The following is a 17238-nucleotide window of genomic DNA, read 5'->3' as shown; positions in this document are numbered from 1 at the left end:
AAATAATAATCACAACAATGTGATCTGAAATCAGCAATAGGAGAGTCAGGAGAAAGAGACCTGTACTCATTTAACGATGTTATAGATTCAGGTGAAGATGGTCTAGACTCTGTAAACAAGAGCTCAAGGAAGGTATAACCATCTTCTGAAGTTACTGATTCTGGTGACAGGGGTCTGAATTTTATCAAACCTCCTTCAGCTGCTTCTACGAATTCACTCTCTGACACAAAAGATTCTGGAGAATATGGCCTCTCTTCATTGACAAAATCCTCAAGATAGAAGCCAGATCCTTCAGTGTCTGAAATTACTGAAATAGGTGACGAAGATCTGCTAAAGAATGACGACACTGACGACTCAATTACTGTGGGTCTAAATTGTGGGATTGGGGAATCAGGAGATAGAGCTCGATATTCATCATTTGAAGTGATAGAATCAGGTGAAGATGGTCTAGACTCATCAACCAAGAACTCAACGGAGGTATAATCACCTTCTGAAGTTACTGATTCTGGTGACAAGGGTCTGAGTTTCATTAGACCTCTTTCAACTGACTCAACAAATTCACTCTCTGATATAAATGATTCAGGTGAATCTGCTCTGTCTTCAGCAAACAGTTCCTCAAGACAGAACTCAGAGAATTCAATATTTGAAGCTACTGATTCTGGTGATGAACATCTACTTCCAGTGAAAGACAAATAACAATCGCAACATTGAGGCATGAAGTGAGGAACTGGAGAGTCAGGAGAGAGGAGCCTGTACTCATCAAATGATGCAACAGACTGTGCAGAGGATGATCTAAACTCTGAAAACAAGAGCTCAAGGAAGTTAAAGTCCCCGTCTGAAGTTATTGATTCTGGTGAGAGTGGTCTATACTCAGATAGGCTACTTTGATCTGTCACTGTAAATTCACTATCTGAAGGGAAATCTAGTCTGTGCAAACCACAATATTCAAGATATGAAGGTACAGACAAAGGTGATGTAGACCGACACACATCGTACAACAAATAATAATCACAATGTCCAGGTCTGAATTGTGTATTAGGTGAGTCAGGAGAAAGAGGTGTATGATCTTCAAATGTTGTTACAGATTCAGGTATCGGAGAAATACTCCCATCGTACAACAAATAATAATCACAATGTCCAGGTCTGAATTGTGAACCACTTTCTGACAAGACTGACTCAGGAGATAAAGGTTTGACTTCAGATTTATCTTGGTGTTTCAAATTGTCTTCATCTACCTCATCAAGATAATTACCTGGCTCCTGCTTAACTGGCATCATTACAGCAGCTGGTAACAACGACAAACATTTCTCATCACTTAAGTCAAGCTGTATAAATGCTGTTTTAGCTGCAACTGGTAACGCGGTTTTAGCCTCAACAGAGTCTTGTGTTGCCATTGTTGTGGTAGACAATATGTCTGTTTTTCTTTCTCTGTGCTCAGATTCAAACTGGACTAAGGCAGGTGAGATGAATTTGTTGATATATGTTTCAGATTGAATAGAGTGAGGGAGAGAATCAGAAAATGGAGAAGCTGATTCATGCAAAACTTGAACAAGTTCTGCTTCCAATTGATCCAGAAATTCCCCGTCTGAATATATTGATTCAGGAGAATCTGCTCTGTCCTCAGCAATCAATTCCTCAAGGCTAAATCCAGAGAATTCAACGTCTGGGGTGACTGATTGTGGTGACGAAGATCTATCTTCTGTGAATAGCAAATAATAATCACAACAATGTGATCTGAAATCAGCAATAGGAGAGTCAGGAGAAAGAGACCTGTACTCATTTAACGATGTTATAGATTCAGGTGAAGATGGTCTAGACTCTGTAAACAAGAGCTCAAGGAAGGTATAACCATCTTCTGAAGTTACTGATTCTGGTGACAGGGGTCTGAATTTTATCAAACCTCCTTCAGCTGCTTCTACGAATTCACTCTCTGACACAAAAGATTCTGGAGAATATGGCCTCTCTTCATTGACAAAATCCTCAAGATAGAAGCCAGATCCTTCAGTGTCTGAAATTACTGAAATAGGTGACGAAGATCTGCTAAAGAATGACGACACTGACGACTCAATTACTGTGGGTCTAAATTGTGGGATTGGGGAATCAGGAGATAGAGCTCGATATTCATCATTTGAAGTGATAGAATCAGGTGAAGATGGTCTAGACTCATCAACCAAGAACTCAACGGAGGTATAATCACCTTCTGAAGTTACTGATTCTGGTGACAAGGGTCTGAGTTTCATTAGACCTCTTTCAACTGACTCAACAAATTCACTCTCTGATATAAATGATTCAGGTGAATCTGCTCTGTCTTCAGCAAACAGTTCCTCAAGACAGAACTCAGAGAATTCAATATTTGAAGCTACTGATTCTGGTGATGAACATCTACTTCCAGTGAAAGACAAATAACAATCGCAACATTGAGGCATGAAGTGAGGAACTGGAGAGTCAGGAGAGAGGAGCCTGTACTCATCAAATGATGCAACAGACTGTGCAGAGGATGATCTAAACTCTGAAAACAAGAGCTCAAGGAAGTTAAAGTCCCCGTCTGAAGTTATTGATTCTGGTGAGAGTGGTCTATACTCAGATAGGCTACTTTGATCTGTCACTGTAAATTCACTATCTGAAGGGAAATCTAGTCTGTGCAAACCACAATATTCAAGATATGAAGGTACAGACAAAGGTGATGTAGACCGACACACATCGTACAACAAATAATAATCACAATGTCCAGGTCTGAATTGTGTATTAGGTGAGTCAGGAGAAAGAGGTGTATGATCTTCAAATGTTGTTACAGATTCAGGTATCGGAGAAATACTCCCATCGTACAACAAATAATAATCACAATGTCCAGGTCTGAATTGTGAACCACTTTCTGACAAGACTGACTCAGGAGATAAAGGTTTGACTTCAGATTTATCTTGGTGTTTTAAATTGTCTTCATCTACCTCATCAAGATAATTAGCTGGCTCTTGCTTTACTGGCATCATTACAGCAGCTGGTAACAATGACAAACATTTCTCATCACTCAAGTCAAGCTGTATGAATGCTGTTTTAGCTGAAATTGGTAACGTGGTTTTAGCCTGAACACAGACTTCTGTTGCCATTGTTGTGGACGATAACATGTCTGTTTTGGTGTGTCTGTGCACAGATTCAGACTGGACTAAGGCAGGTGAGATGAATTTGTTAATAGATGTTTTAGATTGAATAGGGCAAAGGAGGGAATCAGAAACTGGAGAATCTGATTCATGCAAAACTTGAACAAGTTCTGCTTCCAATTGATCCAGAAATTCCCCGTCTGAATATATTGATTCAGGAGAATCTGCTCTGTCCTCAGCAATCAATTCCTCAAGGCTAAATCCAGAGAATTCAACGTCTGAGGTGACTGATTGTGGTGACGAAGATCTATCTTCTGTGAATAGCAAATAATAATCACAACAATGTGATCTGAAATCAGCAATAGGAGAGTCAGGAGAAAGAGACCTGTACTCATTTAACGATGTTATAGATTCAGGTGAAGATGGTCTAGACTCTGTAAACAAGAGCTCAAGGAAGGTATAACCATCTTCTGAAGTTACTGATTCTGGTGACAGGGGTCTGAATTTTATCAAACCTCCTTCAGCTGCTTCTACGAATTCACTCTCTGACACAAAAGATTCTGGAGAATATGGCCTCTCTTCATTGACAAAATCCTCAAGATAGAAGCCAGATCCTTCAATGTCTGAAGTTACTGAAATAGGTGACGAAGATCTTCTAAACAATGACACTGACGACTCAATTATTGTGGGTCTAAATTGTGGGATTGGGGAATCAGGAGATAGAGCTTGATATTCGTCTTTTGAAGTGATAGAATCAGGTGAAGATGGTCTAGACTCATCAACCAAGAACTCAACGGAGGTATAATCACCTTCTGAAGTTACTGATTCTGGTGACAAGGGTCTGAGTTTCATTAGACCTCTTTCAACTGACTCAACAAATTCACTCTCTGATATAAATGATTCAGGTGAATCTGCTCTGTCTTCAGCAAACAGTTCCTCAAGACAGAACTCAGAGAATTCAATATTTGAAGCTACTGATTCTGGTGATGAACATCTACTTCCAGTGAAAGACAAATAACAATCGCAACATTGAGGCATGAAGTGAGGAACTGGAGAGTCAGGAGAGAGGAGCCTGTACTCATCAAATGATGCAACAGACTGTGCAGAGGATGATCTAGACTCTGAAAACAAGAGCTCAAGGAAGTTAAAGTCCCCGTCTGAAGTTATTGATTCTGGTGAGAGTGGTCTATACTCAGATAGGATACTTTGATCTGTCACTGTAAATTCACTATCTGAAGGGGAATCTGGTCTGTTCAAACCACAATATTCAAGATATGAAGGTACAGACAAAGGTGATGTAGACCTACACACATCGTACAACAAATAATAATCACAATGTCCAGGTCTGAATTGTGTATTAGGTGAGTCAAGAGAAAGAGGTCTATGATCTTCAAGTGTTGTTATAGATTCAGGTATCTGAGAAATACTCCCATTGTACAACAAGTAATAATCACAATGTCCATGTCTGAATTGTGAACCACTTTCTGACAAGACTGACTGAGGAGATAAAGGTTTGACTTCAGATGTATTTTGGTGTATCATACTGTCTTTATCTCCCTCATCAAGATAATTAGCTGGCTCCTGCTTTACTGGCATCATTACAGCAGCTGGCAATACTGACCAACCTTTCTGATCACTCAAGTCAAGCTGTATAAATGCTGTTTTAGCAGCAACTGGCAATGTGGTTTTAGCAACAACAGAGTCTTCTGTTGCAATTGTTGGGGAAGATAATATGTCTGTTTTGGTTTCTCTGTGCACAGATTCAGACTGAACTAAGGCAGGTGAGATGAATTTGTTAATAGATGTTTCAGATTGAACAGAGTGAGGGAGAGAATCAGAAACTGGAGAAGCTGATTCATGCAAGACTGGAGGAACAAGTTCTGCTTCCAATTGATCCAGAAATTCACTGTCTGAATATATCGATTCAGGAGAATCTGCTCTGTCCTCAGCAATCAATTCCTCAAGGCTAAATCCCGAGAATTCAATGTCTGAGGTGACTGATTGTGGTGATGAAGATCTATCTTCTGTGAATAGCAAATAATAATCACAACAATGTGATCTGAAATCAGGAATAGGAGAGTCTGGAGAGAGAGGCCTGTACTCATCAAATGATGTTACAGATTCAGGTGAAGATGGTCTACATTCTGCAAACAAGAGCTCAAGAAAGGTATAACCATCTTCGGAAGTTACCGATTCTGGTGACAGGGGTCTGAATTTTATCAAACCTCCTTCAGCTGCTTCAACAAATTCACTCTCTGACACAAAAGATTCTGGAGAATATGGTCTCACTTCATTGAAAAAATCCTCAAGATAGAAGGCAGATCCCTCAATGTCTGAAGTAACTGAAATAGGTGACGAAGATCTGGTAAACAATGAAGACACTGATGACTCAATGATTGAGGGACTAAATTGTGGGATTGGGGAATCAGGAGATAGAGCTCGATATTCGTCTTTTGAAGTGATAGAATCAGGTGAAGATGGTCTAGACTCATCAACCAAGAACTCAACGGAGGTATAATCACCTTCTGAAGTTACTGATTCTGGTGACAAGGGTCTGAGTTTCATTAGACCTCTTTCAACTGACTCAACAAATTCACTCTCTGATATAAATGATTCAGGTGAATCTGCTCTGTCTTCAGCAAACAGTTCCTCAAGACAGAACTCAGATAATTCAATATTTGAAGCTACTGATTCTGGTGATGAACATCTACTTCCAGTGAAAGATAAATAACAATCGCAACATTGAGGCATGAAGTGAGGAACTGGAGAGTCAGGAGAGAGGAGCCTGTACTCATCAAATGATGCAACAGACTCTGGAGAGGATGGCCTAGACTCGGAAAACAAGAGCTCAAGGAAGGTAAAGTCCCCTTCTGAAGTTACTGATTCAGGTGAGAGTGGTCTATACTCAGATAGGCTACTTTGATCTGTCACTGTAAATTCACTATTTGAAGGGGAATCTGGTCTGTACAAACCACGGTAATCAAGGGCTGAAGTTACAGACAAAGGTGATGTAGACCTACACACATCGTACAACAAATAATAATCACAATGTCCAGGTCTGAATTGTGTATTAGGTGAGTCAGGAGAAAGAGGTCTATGATCTTCAAATGTTGTTACAGATTCAGGTATCGGAGAAATACTCCCATTGTACAACAAATAATAATCACAATTTCCAGGTCTGAATTGTGAACCACTTTCTGACAAGACTGACTCAGGAGATAAAGGTTTGACTTCAGATTTATCTTGGTGTTTCAAATTGTCTTCATCTACCTCATCAAGAGAAATAGCTGGCTCTTGCTTTACTGGCATCATTAGAGCAGCTGGTAGCAACGACAAACATTTCTCATCACTTAAGTCAAGCTGTATAAATGCTGTTTTAGCTGCAACTGGTAACGCGGTTTTAGCCTCAACAGAGTCTTGTGTTGCCATTGTTGTGGTAGATAATATGTCTGTTTTGGTATATCTGTGCTCAGATTCAAACTGGACTAAGGCAGGTGAGATGAATTTGTTGATATATGTTTCAGATTGAATAGAGTGAGGGAGAGAATCAGAAAATGGAGAAGCTGATTCATGCAAGACTGGAACAAGTTCTGCTTCCAATTGATCCTGAAACTCACTGTCTGAATATATTGATTCAGGAGAATCTGCTCTGTCCTCAGCAAACAGTTCCTCAAGACAGAACTCAGAGTATTCAATATCTGAAGTTACTGATTTTGGTGATGATCTACTTCCAGTGAAAGACAAATAACAATCGCAACATTGAGGCATGAAGTGAGGAACTGGAGAGTCAGGAGAGAGGGGCCTGTACTCATCAAATGATGCAACAGACTGTGCAGAGGATGATCTAGACTCTGAAAACAAGAGCTCAAGGAAGGAATGCTCATCTTCTGAAGTTACTGATTCTGGTGACAGGGGTCTGAATTTCAATTCACCAATTTCTATTGCCGATGAGTATTTTTTCACAGGAACTACAAAATCAAGGAAGTTAGCTCTATACTGTGGAATTTGTAACATCCCCGGATCTGGTGATTCCGATCGGTTTTCAGCTACTGATTCTCCATGACTTAAACTAGAGTACTCAAATTCTGATGTTACTGAGGCTGGTGAGGAGGGTCTACTTCTAGACGGATACGTTTTATATTCAGCTAACGACAAACTAAACTCAGGAAGTGGAGAGTCGGGAGAGAAGGGCCTACAATCACCCAACAACGTATCAGAATTAGGTGAAGGTGGCCTCATGTCAGTTAAGAAATGGTCAAGATATATAAGGATTCCATCACTGTTTGAACCGAATGACTCAGGAGATCTGAGATCTGTACAGATCTGGGATCTGTGCTCAGGAAGGGACGACAACTGGATGAACTCCCATTCCATTTCTGTTTCACTATCTGGACTGCCAGATCCCGGTGATGGTGGTCTATGTTTTGCCAAGCGTCTTTCAGCTACTGTATCTACTTCTGACAATATTGAATTAGGAGAATCAGGTCTTTCCACGGCATACAATTCCTCAAGACAGAGCTCAGAATAGTCTAGGTCTGAAGTAAAAGATTCAGGTGAAAAGGATATATCTATTGAATCACACAGTGAACTTTCCTCAAGCACTGAGGGTGTGTGTTGAGGAGCCGGCGAGTTAGGAGAAAGCTGCCTATACTCATCCAACGAAGTAACAGACTCTGGGGAGGATGCTCTACACTCAGTGAACAACAGATCTGCAGAGCCCATCTCTGATGTCACAGCTGACCACGACAGGTGACCAGGTGACCACGACCTATAGTCTCCTAGGGTCATGATACTATCAGTCTCCTGTAAAGGTGTCTCAGGTGCAGGTGTGTCGGGTACAGGTGCCTCAGGTACAGGTGTGTCAGGTACAGGTGTGTCAGGTACAGGTGTGTCAGGTACAGGTGTCTCAGGTACAGGTGTGTCATACTCTGGTACTGGGGAGTTCGGGGACAGGGTCCTACTCTCAGTCACCAATTCATACAACTCTGGCGATGGGGACCATATGTCATCAGAAAACACCTCAGAGGACACAGGGGATAGGGAACTCAGAACACTGTCTGAATGGTAAGGAGAGATGGGTCTCCGGATAATATTGGTGTGGGAAGGGGAGAGGGGACTCCGGATGCTATCTGGGTAGCAAGGAGAGAGGGGACTGCGGATGCTATCTGGGTAGTAAGGAGAGAGGGGACTCCGGGTGATATCGGTGTGGGAAGGAGAGAGGGTACCAAGAGCACTATCTGCTATCTCTGAATCACAGGAATCCTTTTTACTCTTGCATATGTCTGAAGGAGAGTATGACGGTTCTCTACTCTCTATAATGTAGGCTTTAACCTCGGATGAAAATCTAGACCCATCCGATCCGGGAGAAAGAGGCCTGCTTTCACGGAATGCCCTGGCAGAATCTGGAGACATTACCCTACGCTCGCGGAGAGGGGAGTCAGGGGAAATTGCCCTGTAGGCGCCAACGGACATTACGGACTCAGGGGATGATAGTCTAGCTACAGTTATGAGCCCTTCTTCCATGGGTGAGAGACCCCGTAGAGAGTCAGGTGACAGGGACTCCATTTCTGAATCAGGAGTCAGAGGTCTGTAGTTAGTGAGATGTGAATACAGTGTTGTGTCTTGGCCTGGGGACTGGGGGGTAACTGGCATGAACATGCCGGATGTTTTTGCCCTCACTATGACGTTATCAGGTTCTGGTCGGACAGTGATAAAGCTAGGGTGCCTGTCAGGTGAGTCACGTGTCATCGGAGTGAACTCGCTGGTTGCCGGACTTTCCTTCGGCCGAACAATGCCCTTTTGGACGTTGGTTTGCTCTACCATGCTGTAGTGAGCCATGGCACAACCCTCTCCTGGCTCGTCAATAAACGAAAGCTGTGTCTCCACCTGTGATTGGTTCTTTCTGAGAGCTACCAGCTCCAGGCGTTTCTCTGACTGGTCTTCGGACCTGTGGGGATCGGGGACCATCTCAGTGACCTGCAGGACTTCTTCTGAGCCGTACATGGCCCGGTAGAATCGAGCCGTTATCTCTTCTATGTGCTTTTCTGTTCTCTGGTCAGCCTCCTCAGCCACTGTTCTCTGGTCAGCCTCCTCAGCCATGGCCAGACTTGCCGGACCATGGCTACAGTCCTGAGGCGAACAAGCCTGACTACGGTTCTCAGGTGAACACGCGTTGCTACAGTCAGACTCAGCTAAATGACTGTGGTCATAGATTTCTGTGCTGGCCTCTCTGGAGAACCTGGCTTTGGTTTTAGGGTTCAGGGTCCTGTCCAGTGGCATCTCCCTAAACCCAACACAGAGTTCTCTGAAGTCTGTCTCTGCCTGCTCAGACTCTGACAGACTCAGACCAAAGTCACTGATCACTATGGGAGACGATATCCTGAGCTGTTCCGGCGACAGCCAGCGCTCACGCTCAACCTCGCCTCGCCCCGGTGGGGACATTTGGTCAACACCAGCTGGCAGAGGCCCAGTGGCGCCCACTTGAGGGTGGAGCAGACCACTGCTACTTCTGCTGCGCTGGCCCTGAGGCTGGTCTCTGGTTTGGCACTGGGGGCCAAACACCTGAGACGCTAGTCTCCATGTTTCTGCTCCAATCACGTTCAGAGGGGGACTTACTTGCTCGCTGGCGGTGGTGGACTCCCTTGTTACCGTGTCCTCCAAAGTCCACGGGCTCAGCTCCCTGAAACATGAATGACATGAACACTGTTACATTTACATTTTAGCAGACTCCAAAGAGACATACTATATGACTATATAATATAAGCAACAATTATTATAATCATTATAATTATTATATATTATTATTAATATTATTGTTATTATTATGATAATCTGGAGGAGCTATCAGGTATTGACCATATTCAATTCTGATGATCTACTGGAATGACAGATTGATAATGAGTCTCAAACTCTGTAGAATTCTCTTCTCTTACTATTTACAGTTAAATTAAATATAAAAATATTCTCATCCATCCATGAAGCTGATTGGCTCATTCTCTGACTGACATACGTTGTGATCTCCAGGTCCTCCAATAGCCCATGCATGCTCTCTGAGTGGGTATGGCCCATAGGCTCCGCCCAGGAAGGAATGTCCAGGAGGGAGGCTACTGATAAGTCTTCCTCTGAGACGGCTGGGGGCGGTCTGGGAGAAGAGTCCACCCTCCTCACCAGTCTGAGGCTGTCTACGTCCTCCTGCACTGAGGACAGGGCTACAGACACTGGCAGACAGAGACACATATAGACAGAGAGACAGAGAGACAGAGAGACAGAGAGACAGACAGACAGACAGACAGAGACAGAAAGAGAGAGAGACACAGAGAGAGAGAGAGAGAGAGAGAGAGAGAGAGAGAGAGAGAGAGAGAGAGAAAGAGAGAGAGAGAGAGAGAAAGAGAGAGAGAGAAAGAGAGAGAGAAACAGAGAAACACAGAGAGAGAGAGAGAGAAACAGAGAAACACAGAGAGAGAGAGAGAGAGAGAGAGAGAGAGAGAGAGAGAGAGAGAGAGAGAGAGAGAGAGAAACACAGACTCAGGATCAAAACATGGTCAGATTATATTGTCCTCTACCAACATCACTGGCAGAACCCTCTGAATTAACCCTTACACTAAGTACGAATCACACTGTGACATTTGGGGGAAGTCTATAAAAAAATGTATGGGCCAAATAATAAAGACGTAATTTAACGATTAAAAGGACCTTTACATGTGGCAAGAACACAACCAGTCATGATGCTCTCATCTGATCGTCGAACAAATTACTCGTTAGTATCGTGGCAAGGAAACAAATAATTTAGCGGATTTAAAACAGCATGTTGGAAACAAACATCATTATGTTGGAAAACAGCCCTGATGTTGGAAAACAGCCCTGATGTTGGAAAACAGCCCTGATGTTGGAAAACAGCCCTGATGTTGGAAACAAACATCATTATGTTGGAAAACAGCCCTGATGTTGGAAACAAACATCATTATGTTGGAAAACAGCCCTGATGTTGGAAAACAGCCCTGATGTTGGAAAACAGCCCTGATGTTGGAAAACAGCCCTGATGTTGGAAAACAGCCCTGATGTTGGAAACAAACATCATTATATTGGAAAACAGCCCTGATGTTGGAAACAAACATCATTATGTTGGAAAACAGCCCTGATGTTGGAAAAAAGCCCTGATGTTGGAAAACAGCCCTGATGTTGGAAACAAACATCATTATGTTGGAAAACAGCCCTGATGTTGGAAACAAACATCATTATGTTGGAAAACAGCCCTGATGTTGGAAAACAGCCCTGATGTTGGAAAACAGCCCTGATGTTGGAAACAAACATCATTATGTTGGAAAACAGCCCTGATGTTGGAAAACAGCCCTGATGTTGGAAACAAACATCATTATGTTGGAAAACAGCCCTGATGTTGGAAACAAACATCATTATGTTGGAAAACAGCCCTGATGTTGGAAAACAGCCCTGATGTTGGAAAACAGCCCTGATGTTGGAAAACAGCCCTGATGTTGGAAAACAGCCCTGATGTTGGAAACAAACATCATTATATTGGAAAACAGCCCTGATGTTGGAAACAAACATCATTATGTTGGAAAACAGCCCTGATGTTGGAAAAAAGCCCTGATGTTGGAAAACAGCCCTGATGTTGGAAACAAACATCATTATGTTGGAAAACAGCCCTGATGTTGGAAACAAACATCATTATGTTGGAAAACAGCCCTGATGTTGGAAAACAGCCCTGATGTTGGAAAACAGCCCTGATGTTGGAAACAAACATCATTATGTTGGAAAACAGCCCTGATGTTGGAAAACAGCCCTGATGTTGGAAACAAACATCATTATATTGGAAAACAGCCCTGATGTTGGAAAACAGCCCTGATGTTGGAAACAAACATCATTATGTTGGAAAACAGCCCTGATGTTGGAAAACAGCCCTGATGTTGGAAACAAACATCATTATATTGGAAAACAGCCCTGATGTTGGAAAACAGCCCTGATGTTGGAAAACAGCCCTGATGTTGGAAACAAACATCATTATGTTGGAAAACAGCCCTGATGTTGGAAACAAACATCATTATATTGGAAAACAGCCCTGATGTTGGAAAATAGCCCTGATGTTGGAAACAAACATCATTATATTGGAAAACAGCCCTGATGTTGGAAAATAGCCCTGATGTTGGAAACAAACATCATTATGTTGGAAAACAGCCCTGATGTTGGAAACAAACATCATTATGTTGGAAAACAGCCCTGATGTTGGAAAACAGCCCCGATGTTGGAAACAAACATCATTATATTGGAAAACAGCCCTGATGTTGGAAACAAACATCATTATGTTGGAAAACAGCCCTGATGTTGGAAACAAACATCATTATGTTGGAAAACAGCCCTGATGTTGGAAAACAGCCCTGATGTTGGAAACAAACATCATTATATTGGAAAACAGCCCTGATGTTGGAAAATAGCCCTGATGTTGGAAACAAACATCATTATGTTGGAAAACAGCCCTGATGTTGGAAACAAACATCATTATATTGGAAAACAGCCCTGATGTTGGAAAATAGCCCTGATGTTGGAAACAAACATCATTATGTTGGAAAACAGCCCTGATGTTGGAAACAAACATCATTATATTGGAAAACAGCCCTGATGTTGGAAACAAACATCATTATATTGGAAAACAGCCCTGATGTTGGAAAACAGCCCTGATGTTGGAAACAAACATCATTATATTGGAAAACAGCCCTGATGTTGGAAACAAACATCATTATGTTGGAAAACAGCCCTGATGTTGGAAACAAACATCATTATATTGGAAAACAGTTACCATAATACCCATGGCCTGTCCAGAACCAACCCCCTAGTCCCAACCGCCCAGAACCAACCCCTAGTCCCAACCGCCCAGAACCAAGCCCTAGTCCCAACCGCCCAGAACCAACCCCTAGTCCCAACCGCCCAGAACCAACCCCTAGTCCCAACCGCCCAGAAACAACCCCTAATCCCTACTGCCCAGAGTCTAGACACTGAGAGGGACTGATGACAGTGACTGACTGACTGAGCTACCATAATACCCATGGCCTGTCCAGAACCAACCCCTAGTCCCTACTGTCCAGAAAAAACCTAGCCCCTACTGTCCAGAACCAACCCCTAGTCCCTACTGTCCTGAAAAAAAACCTAGCCCCTACTGTCCAGAACCAACCCCTAGTCCCTACAATTGTGGAGATCTGAGAGTGATTGATGGGTGGTGACATGGTGTGAGATCCACCTTACCCTCTTGGTGGAATTATGGTTCTATTGCTTACACCTGTCCAATCCTCTCAGATCTCCACAAGTGTCTAGAGGTAGGGGCTAGGGGTTTCTTCTGGACAGGACCACACAACCCTCCAGGTGTGGGGTGGACCTATAACACGACTTGAGCCATTGGTTGCATATTTCATTCCATTGCTATACACACACAACCGGATTTGCACAGGTGTAAGCTGGACACACCCACAGCACCCTGATCAGACAGGTCTGGGTAGCTGGAGACCTGCTATAAACTGTGAAAGGATATATTTAAATGTGTGCTATTCACACCCTTGTGTCATTACAGCTAGGTAGATGTGCAACCACTGACTAACCATAGCTAGGTGATTATCTCTAGTCTCGCAATAGTTACTGTTGATTTGTCTGGATATCATTATTTAACTTCTTCGATATAGGGGGCGCTCTTTTAATAAGATGGCCAATGGTTAGCTAGGTAGCTAGGATACATCAGACAGCTAACCATTTACAGTAACAGCAGTTCATTCCTTAAGTCAATGCACACTAAATCTAATGCAGAATTCGTAATTGATCATAGCACTGTGGCACGGTACGGTCAGCTATTAATCAATTAATTCGTAGATAATAGAACAGCATGGTCAGAAGCGTGAACTCTTACTTTGAAAGGACAGTAAATATTGGCTGTGAACATAATAACCAATGACAAGCATTCCACATTTAACCTGACCCACATGGGAAAATTGAAAAATCAAGTTGTTATTTTATTGCTTTATATGCAAAAAATAAAAACAAATAATTTATTTCTATTTCTATATCAAATCAAAAACAAACAAACAAGTCGTTTTCACAATCCAGGTCTCATTTATCTCTGTAATGTAACTGGTCCAGAGTCTCCTCTATCTCTGTAATGTAATGTAACTGGTCCAGAGTCTTCTCTATCTCTGTAATGTAACTGGTCCAGAGTCTCCTCTATCTCTGTAATGTAATGTAACTGGTCCAGAGTCTCCTCTATCTCTGTAATGTAATGTAACTGGTCCAGAGTCTCCTCTATCTCTGTAATGTAATGTAACTGGTCCAGAGTCTCCGCTATCTCTGTAATGTTATGTAACTGGTCCAGAGTCTCCTCTATCTCTGTAATGTAATGTAATGTAACTGGTCCAAAGTCTTCTCTATCTCTGTAATGTAATGTAACTGGTCCAGAGTCTTCTCTATCTCTGTAATGTAATGTAACTGGTCCAGGTCTCCTCTATCTCTGTAATGTAATGTAACTGGTCCAGAGTCTCCGCTATCTCTGTAATGTTATGTAACTGGTCCAGAGTCTCCTCTATCTCTGTAATGTAATGTAATGTAACTGGTCCAAAGTCTTCTCTATCTCTGTAATGTAATGTAACTGGTCCAGAGTCTCCTCTATCTCTGTAATGTAATGTAATGTAACTGGTCCAGGTCTCCTCTATCTCTGTAATGTAACTGGTCCAGAGTCTCCTCTATCTCTGTAATGTAATGTAACTGGTCCAGAGTCTTCTCTATCTCTGTAATGTAACTGGTCCAGAGTCTCCTCTATCTCTGTAATGTAATGTAACTGGTCCAGAGTCTCCTCTATCTCTGTAATGTAATGTAACTGGTCCAAAGTCTTCTCTATCTCTGTAATGTAATGTAACTGGTCCAGAGTCTTCTCTATCTCTGTAATGTAACTGGTCCAGTCTCCTCTATCTCTGTAATGTAACTGGTCCAGAGTCTCCTCTATCTCTGTAATGTAATGTAACTGGTCCAGAGTCTTCTCTATCTCTGTAATGTAACTGGTCCAGAGTCTCCTCTATCTCTGTAATGTAATGTAACTGGTCCAGAGTCTCCTCTATCTCTGTAATGTAATGTAACTGGTCCAGAGTCTTCTCTATCTCTGTAATGTAATGTAACTAGTCCAGAGTCTTCTCTATCTCTGTAATGTAACTGGTCCAGTCTCCTCTATCTCTGTAATGTAATGTAACTGGTCCAGAGTCTTCTCTATCTCTGTAATGTAATGTAACTGGTCCAGAGTCTTCTCTATCTCTGTAATGTAACTGGTCCAGTCTCCTCTATCTCTGTAATGTAACTGGTCCAGAGTCTCCTCTATCTCTGTAATGTAATGTAACTGGTCCAGAGTCTTCTCTATCTCTGTAATGTAATGTAACTGGTCCAGGTCTCCTCTATCTCTGTAATGTAATGTAACTGGTCCAGAGTCTCCTCTATCTCTGTAATGTAATGTAACTGGTCCAGAGTCTCCTCTATCTCTGTAATGTAATGTAACTGGTCCAGAGTCTCCTCTATCTCTGTAATGTAATGTAATGTAACTGGTCCAGAGTCTTCTCTATCTCTGTAATGTAATGTAACTGGTCCAGGTCTCCTCTATCTCTGTAATGTAATGTAACTGGTCCAGAGTCTCCTCTATCTCTGTAATGTAATGTAATGTAACTGGTCCAGAGTCTCCTCTATCTCTGTAATGTAATGTAACTGGTCCAGAGTCTCCTCTATCTCTGTAATGTAATGTAATGTAACTGGTCCAGAGTCTCCTCTATCTCTGTAATGTAATGTAACTGGTCCAGAGTCTCCTCTATCTCTGTAATGTAATGTAATGTAACTGGTCCAGGTCTCCTCTATCTCTGTAATGTAATGTAACTGGTCCAGAGTCTCCTCTATCTCTGTAATGTAATGTAACTGGTCCAGGTCTCCTCTATCTCTGTAATGTAATGTAACTGGTCCAGAGTCTCCTCTATCTCTGTAATGTAATGTAACTGGTCCAGAGTCTCCTCTATCTCTGTAATGTAATGTAACTGGTCCAGAGTCTCCTCTATCTCTGTAATGTAATGTAACTGGTCCAGGTCTCCTCTATCTCTGTAATGTAATGTAACTGGTCCAGAGTCTCCTCTATCTCTGTAATGTAATGTAACTGGTCCAGAGTCTCCTCTATCTCTGTAATGTAATGTAATGTAACTGGTCCAGAGTCTCCTCTATCTCTGTAATGTAATGTAATGTAACTGGTCCAGAGACTCCTCTATCTCTGTAATGTAATGTAACTGGTCCAGAGTCTCCTCTATCTCTGTAATGTAATGTAACTGGTCCAGAGTCTCCTCTATCTCTGTAATGTAATGTAACTGGTCCAGAGTCTCCTCTATCTCTGTAATGTAATGTAATGTAACTGGTCCAGAGTCTCCTCTATCTCTGTAATGTAATGTAATGTAACTGGTCCAGAGTCTCCTCTATCTCTGTAATGTAATGTAACTGGTCCAGAGACTCCTCTATCTCTGTAATGTAATGTAACTGGTCCAGAGTCTCCTCTATCTCTGTAATGTAATGTAACTGGTCCAGAGTCTCCTCTATCTCTGTAATGTAATGTAACTGGTCCAGAGTCTCCTCTATCTCTGTAATGTAACTGGTCCAGAGTCTCCTCTATCTCTGTAATGTAATGTAACTGTTCCAGAGTCTCCTCTATCTCTGTAATGTAACTGGTCCAGAGTCTCCTCTATCTCTGTAATGTTATGTAACTGGTCCAGAGTCTCCTCTATCTCTGTAATGTAATGTAACTGGTCCAGTCTCCTCTATCTCTGTAATGTAATGTAACTGGTCCAGTCTCCTCTATCTCTGTAATGTAATGTAACTGGTCCAGAGTCTCCTCTATCTCTGTAATGTAATGTAACTGGTCCAGAGTCTCCTCTATCTCTGTAATGTAATGTAATGTAACTGGTTCAGAGTCTCCTCTATCTCTGTAATGTAATGTAACTGGTCCAGAGTCTCCTCTATCTCTGTAATCTAACTGGTCCAGAGTCTCCTCTATTTCTGTAATGTAATGTAACTGGTCCAGAGACTCCTCTATCTCTGTAATGTAATGTAACTGGTCCAGAGTCTCCTCTATCTCTGTAAT

The 17238-nt window shown here is 42.2% G+C and overlaps 1 protein-coding gene across 2 annotated transcripts in view; it reads right to left on the bottom strand.

Moving 5' to 3' along the window:
• The window catches only part of LOC110515606 (ankyrin-2), a 199104-nt gene that overhangs the window by 28320 nt on the left and 153546 nt on the right, over nucleotides 1-17238 (bottom strand). For both annotated transcript variants that reach the window (XM_036934160.1, XM_036934159.1), the window contains 2 exons: nucleotides 10105-10312; nucleotides 9711-9774 (listed from right to left, as the gene is read on the bottom strand). In XM_036934160.1, the coding sequence (XP_036790055.1) occupies nucleotides 9711-9774; nucleotides 10105-10312 (272 nt within the window). The remainder of the gene's footprint in view (nucleotides 1-9710; nucleotides 9775-10104; nucleotides 10313-17238) is intronic.

This window comes from Oncorhynchus mykiss, chromosome 10 (genome assembly GCF_013265735.2).
Source record: "Oncorhynchus mykiss isolate Arlee chromosome 10, USDA_OmykA_1.1, whole genome shotgun sequence".
Taxonomy (NCBI): domain Eukaryota; kingdom Metazoa; phylum Chordata; class Actinopteri; order Salmoniformes; family Salmonidae; genus Oncorhynchus; species Oncorhynchus mykiss.
Note: the sequence above shows the minus strand (reverse complement) of the source record. Positions and strands in the feature narration are given on the sequence as shown.